This window comes from Euprymna scolopes, chromosome 17 (genome assembly GCF_053919585.1).
Source record: "Euprymna scolopes isolate OS-2025 chromosome 17, ASM5391958v1, whole genome shotgun sequence".
In the NCBI taxonomy this organism is placed as follows: domain Eukaryota; kingdom Metazoa; phylum Mollusca; class Cephalopoda; order Sepiida; family Sepiolidae; genus Euprymna; species Euprymna scolopes.
Genome location: NC_136498.1, coordinates 16366383 through 16378886, shown reverse-complemented (window position 1 = coordinate 16378886; position 12504 = coordinate 16366383). Strand labels below are relative to the sequence as shown.

General features: G+C 34.3%; 1 protein-coding gene across 1 annotated transcript in view; it reads right to left on the bottom strand.

Annotated features, from left to right (window-relative positions):
• The window catches only part of LOC145296691 (putative hydroxypyruvate isomerase), a 64963-nt gene that overhangs the window by 12736 nt on the left and 39723 nt on the right, over nucleotides 1-12504 (bottom strand). The window contains exons 5-7 of the mRNA XM_080142659.1: nucleotides 11846-11895; nucleotides 5318-5387; nucleotides 1133-1267 (exon numbers count right to left, since the gene is read on the bottom strand). Coding sequence (XP_079998785.1) covers nucleotides 1133-1267; nucleotides 5318-5387; nucleotides 11846-11895 — 255 coding nt within the window. The remainder of the gene's footprint in view (nucleotides 1-1132; nucleotides 1268-5317; nucleotides 5388-11845; nucleotides 11896-12504) is intronic.

Here is a 12504-nt window from a genome sequence, read left to right as displayed (position 1 = left end):
AACATACTGTTAATCAGAAATGTACCCATTTGGCATAAGTTTTTAAACGAAGCAGTCTAGGTCTTAAGTTGTTACTTTGGAAAAGGCAACAAGAATTTATTACTGTTACAACATTTTTGGGATGATGGTACTGGGTATGATCACAAAATTTGGACGATTATATTTATAGCCAGAGGTGAAACAAATGAACGAATCGAGTACTAGAATCACTGTATAAAATATACTGAATTTTTACGGAATCGTTCTCAGACATGAGTAACGTGAAAAGGATGGACATGACATGAGAAAGACCACTGCTAACCCTGATTGAATTGATATGATCATTCTTTACCTGGAATTCTTTTACAATTTAAAGTTTCCGATTGCATTGATACTGCTAAATTTTGCTTGGAACAACTACATTTAATATTTGCAAATGAATAATTTTCTTTTCTCTATGATAGAAAAATTTCTTTTGCCATTCCATTTTGGATCATTTTTCTATTACAAGAAAAACTCTACACTCAAGAATTACAATAGATAATCTTTAATTGCAAAGTGTTCCCTGCATAGAGATCCATTAACAAACAAACCATTATGCCAACTGGGCCCGTTGCTGATTAAGTATTTAAACAGATTATTCCTCGTTTTAAATTTTTTACTTTGGAAAAAGCAGCAAGAATTTATTATAGTCTAATTTATAAAACTCACTATGTCTGTGTGCGTCTCCATATTTTCCAACTCTGTGACTTTTAGTTTCGGTAGAGATAGAGCAACACTAGGGGCCTCAAATGATTGGATTTTTTATGGATTGTTCTTTTATGGATCTTTAGCCGGTTAAAATAGTTTTTAAGGATTCAAAATGATGTCACAATTAAAAATAATCGTTATACATTTTGTACATTCATCTTAGTTTATTTTTAATTAGTTCATATGCGTTTCACGTTGATACAGTGGTAACATCACCAGCTTTGAATGCTACAGTTTTGCTTACGATTCGAGCTGATGGTACCCAAATATTTTTTATTTTTATTTTTGAAATCATGACTATAATAACATGAAATTTGAACAAATTAAAATATATTTGAGCATATTTTATGACCGGGCAAAGCCCCCACCCCAGTAGATAATGTATGCAATCGCAAAGTGTTACCTGTGGGTTTGTATTCAAGTCCGATGTAACCATCATACTGTAAATCTTGAAGCAGTTTAAAAATGTAAGCGTAGTTTATTTCACCAGCAGAGTTGGGTTCTCCACGGTCAGGTGCCTGGGCAATCTGGATATGACCTGCAGAATAAAATGGAGGAATTAACAAGGAAAAATAACGATAAATATCCATATCAACAATTTGTGTGCTCTATACAGGTGCAAATATTTCATAATTTTCTTAATTCATGTTAGACTTTTTTTATGGAAATCAAAAAATGCAGTGGAATTACTGGTAGGTTGAGAGATGATAACCATTTTATATACAAGAAATGTTAGACAATGGAGAGAGATGAGAACTCTGATGTGAAGAAAGGATCTTTGGATGATGATGCTAGTGATGTTGCTCCAAAGTTTTGTTACTTTTGTGATACAATTGAAATGCAGAGAAGAGCAGGTGCTTGTGTGATTGCAAGGGTTTGGAGTGGACGGAATAAATTCAGAGAACTTCCACCATTACTAACCAGCAGAGCATTGCCACTATTGACCAAGGGAAGCATACATCATACACAGCATGATGTATGGTATGTGAGAGTTGAGGACATGTTAGACAAAGCGAAATTATATTAGAATGACACGTGTTTTATTTGGATTCTTCAGACTACTGTTCTCATCTTGAATGTTATTTTCATGTTTCAGCCGATGTAACCTCCAACCTTCTCTATGTGTTTCTTGTCGAACTTGGAAATTTGTACAGAATTTTGAATGGAATCTTATTTAATCCACACAGTATAGCTTGCTCTTGTTCCATCAGCCATGACCAGGTAGAAGTTTTAAGTAATTCGCAATTGTATTAGTATCAGCTGCGCTGAGGATTGAACCTTCAACCTCCAGAAGACTGTCACTTAGAATTGAATTTTACTTAGTAAGTACATTTCTACCCCCTAGGCATGCATTAGTTTATTCTTATCCAGGTGAATACTCACTAAAAACAGTCTGTACTTAGATATACAACTATCTATATTACATAGCAATAGCTGTCCCTTCCTTAGCTTAGCAATGTTAAATACAAAAACTGAACCGATACTCTATAATGCAAAATACAACTTCCTGATTTTAAACGAAAGCTGAAGATATCTTTATCAGAAATGGTAACCTACTTAATACCTACAATCTCCATATATTCGCATCTACTGGAAATATGCCCATATAACTACTTATTGTACTATACATACTGTATACGACATAGCATATAATTTACTCCCAATTATACCTGTACTGTAATGTACCTCATATCAAAAATGACGTTACTTGTATCTATTGAATATACAACTTAACGCTCTTGCTATCTAAAATATCCAGAGCTTGTACAATTTTTTCTAGTTAATTCGTAATACCATACCATTCTGCAACGCATTATCCTATTCCTAAGCCAACATAAAAATAAGAAAAGGAAACTTTTTTTTTAACCTAAAAGAAAAAAACAAACCATATTAACTCCTTCCAACAGACCTGTTTGCAAATATAGCTGCTTCCACTGCATGAACTTTACTCAGCCCCTCCTCCAGTAACAAACAATGAAATAACAATGCCCTGCAATCACTTTGAGGAGTATAATTTTTCAGTTGATATATAACCCATTAACATTAACCACCAACGCGGGGGTGCAGAAATACCTGGATTAGGACCCAGGCGGGAGGAAAATACCCTCTCTGTGCTGATGGACCAGTAGATCTTCCCAGGTCATCCATCTAGGAGAAGGAAAACTGAAGCTAAACTTAAGGGGAGGAAGGCCTCTCCAGTCTTGGATGACAACCTTCCTAGAGCTGGTGACTCAAACAAATTACCGGTCTGCAAACCTAAACTGCTTAAGGAGTAAATAGGCACTGTCTATCGCCCGGTTTCCATACTCCTTTGCCTATTAGCTAGGCATAGAGGTCGAATCACAGGGAGTCGACAGACCTTTAGTGGTCGATCTTGTTTCCTGACTAGGGCAATGAATGCCGTTTTCCCCCACTCCTGACACATCCCATCTCTTAAACTGGGCACTTGGGAGTGCTTGAATGCCATAATGCCAGTACAAGTAGATTGGGTTGACTATCGTCTGATGGGTTGAGGGTACCAGATAGTTCCTGGCTGCTGTTCCCGACTGGTAGTACAGGAGCCCTAACTCTTTGGCAGCGCTTAGAGCGGCTGCTCCATCAACAGTTGTATAATATCGGGTTGTTTATAGCGCCATGTCGCGCATGGAAAAGGGACCCTACACTCATCCCCGGTGGGCTATCCCGAGGCCACAATCCTAGTAGATGGCAGGACAATTGATGGTCTGCTTGTGTTGCATGTCTGGTATTCTGCATAACCACTTGTTCAGCATCCCTTACCTAAACTGAAACTCTTTAATTAAAAAAACAAAACAAAAAAACAGTACAATCAAAAATTACGCTAAAACTCAAACAAAACCAACCTGCCTTCTCCCTTGAGGCTTGCATTTACGAACATCCGTGAGCTTAGAACTAATTTCTCCTAACAAACACCCCTTATCTTAGCACTAAGTGAGACTAACCTACACTCCTCCATCTCCTCTAACTACTTTAACATGCCTGGATATCTCCCACTCTACCGTAAGGACTCTGACAGACATATGCACGGGCTTGGAGTATATATTCGGAACACCCTCCCCTTGACTAGAGAAACTAAACTAGAATCACATGATAAAGCCTTTATGTGCTATTTTTATTTTCTCTACCGCTCTGCCTCGACCAAGGACTGTACCCTAATAAACAAAGTCTCTGACAGCATAGATACAGCACTTTCCCTTGACACTAGCGCACAAGTGCATGTGTTTGGTGACTTCAATGTCCACCACAGCAACTGGCTTGGATTTTCTACTCACACAGACGCAGCTGGTATGACTACATGTAACTTCTCTAGATCTTATTCCCTATCACAGATGGTTACGTTTCCAACCCGTTTCCCAGACTAGCAAGAACAACATGCATCAATTCTAGATCTGTTTCTGACCACAGTTCCTGATGACTGTACGCCGGTCATGCAGTGGTAATAGTTGAAATAGCCCTAAACTTTAGAGCCAAAACTGAAGAGCCACTGCTCAAAACAACGAGATATTATAAAAAGCCATCAAGGATCTCATCAGGGACGCCCCATGGCAAAATATCTTTATCACATGTAAAGAATAGACGAGAATGCTTGGGTTAATAGGTGTAGAACAGTTGAGCTAGCAGGGTCAGTTGGAAGGGAAAGACCAAAGAAAAGCATTAATGGAGATAAGAATAGGTTTGAGAGAAAGAGGGATAAATAAAGACTTAGCTAGAGATAGGTTACATTGGCAGTCAATTTCTTAAAAGCCACCCAACACATGCCAGCATGCAAAACTGACATTAAACTCAATATGATGATTTGTCTAACACCTAAGAGCGACCACCCATCTTTTTTGAAAACACACAAGATTTATGTTTTAATGCCTATGAATTCTCAATTGCTTAAAAATGATTTTTTTTTCATAAAGATAAAACTACTTGATAAATTTTATGATTTTTTTGAGTATGATTTTTTTTTTTTTTTTGCTTTGTCATGGGTACGTACTGTAACAGAAACGTGTAAGGAAAAATTCAAGATGGCGCCCGACTTTCTCTTTAACACGGTAAGTTCAGGAAAAGATGTTATAAATGTTGCAGCAATTCAATAATCTTTTTACACCGGTTCTGCACGGTTTCCAACAACGGTAAAATATCCTCACACGGCACAAGAAGCAACAGCCACACGATTCCCCAGCCAACTCAATCGTCCCTCGCCGACGTCTTTCCCCTCACCTGCTTTTATCGTCGTTCTAGGCCGGCTAAATTTGCATATTCCGAGAATTTGTGTGACTTTGCGAGACATCATAATTTACAAAAGACGACGCCCGCCATCTTGGTCTTTCTTTTCTATTTTTGGTCGGTAACGCTGAGTTGGTCTCGAGGTAAGTCTTTTTCCCCTCATCCGTCTCTCCCACGTACCCACACAACATGCAAACACGCGGGCGCTTATCTCCTGGATGCACGTTACACGTACATCACAGATTTTTCTTTATTTTGCTTTTTTAATATAGCCAAAAAGACTTATATTTCTTGTAGAGTGTTTTTTATAATTCTTACTTACTAGTAAGCAAAATACACACGTAAAGACACTCACCAATAACTGGAAACCATTTTTTAAGGTTAGACGTCAAATTACCATTCATTATTTGTACGTGAAACACATCCTGTTGACAAAATATAAAAAGATACAATTATTTTATCATCCGATTTAAATTTAAAAAATAACAAAAAAAAAAAAACTTGTAAACAAAAAATAAAAAATTTTAAATAAAGAATTAAATTATAAAAAAAGATTAAAAAATAAAAAAATTTATAATCAGGAATGTGAGTGGTCGATGGCCCCAAAATCTAAAATCTAGATAAATTTTTCAACCTGCGGGCTACGGAGACCACCAATATCTCACCTTTTTATTTTAGGCCAGTGGTTTTACAATGCTTTTTGTTGGGAGAGATTTGCTTAATTTAAACGATTAGATAGAGCGAAAAACATTCTTTAAAATTATATATAAAGTAAAGGTATAACGAAAACTTATTTGAAAATATATCATTTAAAATTAAAATTAAAAATTCCGCAAAAACCTAACCTAATACTTCATATTTTTAAGGAATTTTATGTTATGTTTAATACTGGCAAACACGAGGTGCATCTTCTAGTACATATATAAAAGTGATCTTGTATGTGCGGAATGGTTTTTACCAAACTATTCCATCAATTTTTTGGGTCTACAGATTTGAAAATTATATATAGATTAAACACTTTCTTGCCACTATTATTAACATAATTAATCAATAGAATTATTATTAAAAATTATCATTATTATAAATATCACAGTCATCAACATATTTATCCCTCATTACCCTCTATTTTTTAATTACCGTTATCACAATTAAAGTAAATGATTATATCTAAGCATGGACATAAATTAATTATATACATTTGGAGATATTATCATTATTGCTATACAACTTTCAAAGTAAAGATGTAAAAAGGCCATGAGACATGGGAGTAAGGGTGGGTGGAGTGGACTGGAAAGGGGGACGAATAAGAAGGAGAAAAACATGCCTTAGAATCCCACCAATAAATTATTTATGGTTTCCCCGTTTTCATTCTTCCTCTTTTCTTTTCTCCCTTGTGTCTTTTCCTTATCTATTAACCTCCCCACTGAGGTCTAGAGGGATGATAGTGGTGGGGCGAGGGTAAGTTGTACATTTTCTGACCACATAAAAAATTTTAGTCAAATTAAAAGCATTTTTATAACTGACCCCCCCCCCTCAATTAAATCTGAAAATCCTTTTAGCATAGATGTTAAATTCACATTCCCCTACTGTTTGAACATATACACACTAGTATGTTTAAGATTTAGGGCGGCCATCACACACGCATATGAAATACTATTCTTTCTAGTCTTCTATTACCTCTATCTCAATCCTTAACCCTCCACCCCCTTCCCATATCTCAACACAGACTCAAATCTGCACAACTATTGAGTCTTATTCAAATACAACCAAATCTTATTTTTCACATTTGCCAGACCGTCCTGATATTAACTCCTTATGACGAGGAAGACTTGATATTTTCATTACAAACTTTGCTTTTGTATAAGCTGTACCGCCTGAAGATGGCTCTAGTTACTGGTAACTAGCTGACCGAAACATGCTCATGACTGTGTAGCAACATATTACTGCTTATGTAACAACAAATAAAGAGTATACCTTTGCTCTACTTTGGTATTGAGCGCTCTTGTATTAACCTCGTTAAACTTCATTTGTTACATAACCTCTGTAAAACAAACTCATATATATATATATATATATATACACGCACACACACACACACACACAATGATGATTGCTGCATCTTTCCAGATGATCGCCGTCACATAGAGTTCTCCCAATCTTGTTGTTCATGCCCTCTCAGACGACAGATAAAAGATAGATCTCGAGTAACATCTGTACATCATTGTATTAAAGTGACAAGTGCTTGTACGACACCAGTGCCACTCTCCAAGTCTCAGCAACAATAACCCAATGACAAGCCATTGTAAGATGACTGGTAATTGCTTTGACTGCAGATTTCTCATAAGAGTTGTCCTCTACTAGAAGGATTGCCTCCACCATGGCTTAAAGGAGCTCCTTCTACCCCGCTAATGTCATTTACCCATGATTGGGACTTAGGTAGCTGGGCACTAGAGCATGGTCCATACGCCAGCGAGTCATGAATGTCGCAGTCAACAGGACCTAAGCTCCTCTGAAGATTTCTGTCAAGGTTACCTCACCCTTAACCTTTGGTTCAAAAACCTTACCCCACAAGGTATATATATATATATATATATATATATATATATATATATATATATATATATATATATATACACACACACACACACATCAGCAGTACCCGGTCACGCGTTGCTGTGGCTTGGTGGAAATGGAAAAGAAATGCCCAAAAGGACAAAAGTGTATGTTTCTTATGTTCTCAATACTCGTGAATACTTTACGTTGAAAGTGGTGTAAACATGGACATTTATTTGCGCACGCATTTGTGAATCGCGTATAATAAAAAATTTTAGCCGATTTTAAATTTGTATAAAAGTATAGTATTTTAGAAATAATTCGCTACAAAAAAACAAAAAACAAAAGAAAAACAAAGAATAAAGAATAAACCAACAAAGCAATAGGGAGACCGATGACATTTACTAAGGAATATAGAAATGTGTTGGGAAAGTGTTTTATGTTGCAATGTTCATTTAATTTTAAGTTTTTTTAGCAATTTATGTATCAACAAAAGTTTTGTTTTCATTTAGAAAGGCAAGCTCAAATGGAGACATGCACACAAAATAAACCTACGTATGAATAAGTCTTGTATTTGTTTTGGAATGCATGTCTCTGGATATGAACCCAATTGAAAACCTTTGGGGCATATTAGAACCTCTGCAAAAAAAAAAAAGAAAAAAAAAAAGAAAAAAAAAGCCATCTTCTAAACCTGAACTTTTAGCATTATTGCGTCAGACAGGGCAAGAAATTCCTCAAGATGATATTCAACTGATCATTGCCATGACTAGAAGAGTCTTAGCATTGAAAACAGCAAAGGGAATGTCAACCAAGTATTAGTTATTAAATTTGTGACCATTTATTTTTGTTTTTGTTCTATAAATTATGTTTATTGAAATAAACTGTTTCTATGGTGTCTATTCTTTTATGTCATGTCTGTGTGTGTATATATATATGGCATAATCATGCTGACACACTGGTTCTTGTCAGATCAAAGTTAGGCAACATTGAGCCTAGCTAGTACCAGATGAGTGATTATTTGGGAATTGTAGGTGCTGCATGTACTCTCCACTTATCTTTGGCATGGTTTCCAGTCGTCTTGAATCTTCACTTGCGACTGGTATTCAACAACACTGACTCAGGAGAGGTGCAGTTGCATATTGTGCAACTATTGCCACAAAAATTCCACATGCAGTGGATATCCATAGTCTGTCAAGATTGAAGGAAGTTACAATCTCAAAGAGGTTACTGTAGTTTGCTTGAAGCATTATCAAGTGTATATATAAAAAGGTAATTTATAGAAGGCAGATGTAACAGACTACCACGAAGCAAATAACTGGAATAATACAAATTCACTAATATCATATATGTATATATGTGTGTGTGTGGGGGGGGTGCATTTATTTATTTTTTTTTTTTATTACATTTTCACCCCAAAACAAGGCAAATTGCCACTGTGGTGTAAGGGGGCTACTATCAGGGGCAGCATACTGGGGCACTATGTTGGGATTTGGGCAGCAAGATGTCGGTTCACATTACACTTGAACTTCTGCATGTCAGTACAGTTGGGGAAGCAGGGACCCGGAATGGAATTTCTTATATTTCATACTTGCATTTTATTCTTACTTGTGTCAGTGCGGTCAGATGGAAGTTCCATGTCGTATGGATATTTTTGAAAAGTTTTCCTTCAGATGTGTCCAACTTTAGTTCAAATATGCATATGGAGGCTATATTTAATTGTGAACTGTTTCGCAAAAATTGAATAGGACCTGAGATTAATTTAATTTTTTTTTTAAAATCTATTATTCTTTATACTTAATAATGTAGGGCCTGTGCTAATATTCAATATTATTTTATTTTTCTATTCTTTTATTTATTTTTTTTGTGTATTTAAGATTCAATTTGCATTTTGTTTAAGTTTTAATTTGTTTTCTGCATGCTTATTAAGACAGTTGGCATATTTGAATTTAACTAATCAAAGGAAGATAACTTTGTCATGCGTGCATGCGTCATACACATATAAGTAGATATACATACAGAAACGCACACATAAATATGAAGGAATTTCTTGTGTTTGACGCATAATAGCTATAAATCCACCCAGTTATACTTTGCTTTCAATGTCTGTAGCACATATGTGGCACAAGGCCAGCTTTTCCCACAAATCAAGCCATATGACAAGTTACAGGTCGAGCAGGCATAGTTCCTATTCATACCCTATATAGATTGGCTTGATTTGATAATTTTGTGAATAATATATATATAGTTGTTCAATGCGATTATTTTGATAAAGGGTGGGCATATTCATTGCGTTTTTGCTAAGTGTTTTTTTAAATTTGTTTTAAAATCTATCATCTATAATATAAATCTCACCTGTCTTTTCAAATGTATGTGTGTTTGAATATATGTATGTTTGTATGTCTGCCTAAAACTTTTGATAAAGGCGATGGATTTTCATGAGATTGGTATCATTTTGAAGCACGACCCTTCAGATAACAAATATTGAAAAATTTGTGAAAACATTCCTTCACCCTTAACCGGGCACTTTTCTACAAGGAGGGGTCGATTCTTCGCTGACATTTTTGCAAGCCATTAAAACCTCGCATCAACGACGTTGCATAAAAGATGTTATTTCGACTGCCCGTGATGTCACAATCGTGGTAGGTGCATCTATAAGACCGTTCGTTTTTTGTTTTTCACCTCCTTTTCCTCTGACGTGTTACGGGTTCGAGCCTGCTTACTAACCCTAATTTTTTTTATTTTTTTTTGCGCTCACAATTTTCCTTTTTTTTTTTGTACTCACAATTTTCCTTTTTTTTTTTTGCACTCACAATTTTCCTTTTTTTTTTGTACTCACAATTTTCCTTTTTTTTTTGCACTCACAATTTTCCTTTTTTTTTTGCACTCACAATTTTCCTTTTTTTTTTTTTTGCGCTCACAATTTTCCTTTTTTTTTTTGCACTCACAATTTTCCTTTTTTTTTTGCACTCACAATTTTCCTTTTTTTTTTTTGCACTCACAATTTTCCTTTTTTTTTTTTTTTTTTTTTGCACTCACAATTTTCCTTTTTTTTTTTTTTTTTTGCACTCACAATTTTCCTTTTTTTTTGTACTCACAATCTTCCTTTTTTTTTTTGTACTCACAATTTTCCTTTTTTTTTTGTACTCACAATTTTCCTTTTTTTTTTGCACTCACAATTTTCCTTTTTTTTTTTTTTGCACTCACAATCTTCCTTTTTTTTTTGTACTCACAATTTTCCTTTTTTTTTTTTTTTGCACTCACAATTTTCCTTTTTTTTTTTATACTCACAATTTTCCTTTTTTTTTGTACTCACAATTTTCCTTTTTTTTTTGTACTCACAATTTTCCTTTTTTTTTTGTACTCACAATTTTCCTTTTTTTTTTGTACTCACAATTTTCCTTTTTTTTTTGTACTCACAATTTTCCTTTTTTTTTTTGTACTCACAATTTTCCTTTTTTTTTTTGTACTCACAATTTTCCTTTTTTTTTTTGCACTCACAATTTTCCTTTTTTTTTTGCACTCACAATTTTCCTTTTTTTTTTGCACTCACAATTTTCCTTTTTTTTGTTTTTTGCTCAACCAACACCCTTACACACACCTCCAATTTCTTTTCTGTGTTTGCATCATGGGTTCGAGCCTGCCTGCCTACTACAATTTTTTTTTTTTTTTTGCTCAACACACCTACAAACACCCGGGCAACGCAGGGCACCCAGGCTAGTTTATTTATAAAACATAACAATGCAATTTGCAATGCCCTCTGGTCCATTCTGGTGGAATAAATAAAATACAAGGCATTTCTTTTAGAATACTCCTTGTATACCAATAGATGATTTTTGCTTTGTTAACAGCTTCAAAATTAATAGATAAATAATGTCATTAAGTTAACACGTATTTAGTTTTAGTTTGATAAAAATAGTTTCGAAAACTTCATAAATTATTAAATTTCCAATCTGTTTGAAAAAAATTTTTTTAAATTATTCAGCCCAAACAACATGTATTGCCACTTGGACATAAAGGGTTACTATTTTATATTATGTTTACAGGAGACTATATAAAGAGATGAGCAGCACATTATATTTAAATTTTTGCATGTTAGGAAAGCAAGAAGCAGGGAAGGAATTCCAAAGTGTAGCAGTCTAAGGGAAGAAACTATTAGGGTAGAAGGCTTTGTCTGGCATAAAAGAACATCAACAGAGAAAAGATGGAATTTTTCTGCTTAGGAAGCACAAGATTTATTGTAAATAAAGTAAAAAAAAAAAAAAAAAGTAAAAAAGAACTTTATTTAAAACAACAAAAGGACAGAAAAAGAAAAGTGAAATGAAAAACTTACACACTGCATCTTAAGGTTTGGGTGATTAATTTTTTTCACATATTCAAAGGCTGAAATAGGTTAAAAAAAAATCATGAATTTCTGTGACTATGGAAATTCATTTTAAAGCAATGAATCATGCAAATATTTTTTTGTTTACAATGTTAAACTTTGTACTAACTAATAACATCTCTTTTCTGTCTACAGGGTGTTTTAAAAAAATGTACCCATAATTTAACTGTTAGCGTTATCTGGACAATAATGTCCGTTGTTCATCAATTTGAACATTTGCAAACAGGATTCTTTAATTACATTTGTCTTCTATATTCAAAGCTATTTCATTTCAATCTATGTTCATGTTTTATTAACATTTGAAGTGTGAGTACATTTTTTGAGATACCCTGTACATAAAGTTAGGCATGTATATATGCTTGTATATTTGTATGTATGGTATTCACTCCTAAACTGCCTGATTGAACTGACAATAGTATACAGTTTTGTTGGAAAATTATATTTAGAAATCACATAAAAAAAAAACAAATTCCAAAAAAGTATTATTTGTGGTTTTTCAGAAGAAAAATGCTGAGCAAGCATGACATAAAAAATAAAAGTTCAAAACTTGATAATTTCCAACCCTAAAAACACATAATTTATATCAAACACATTATAATAAAATTCTG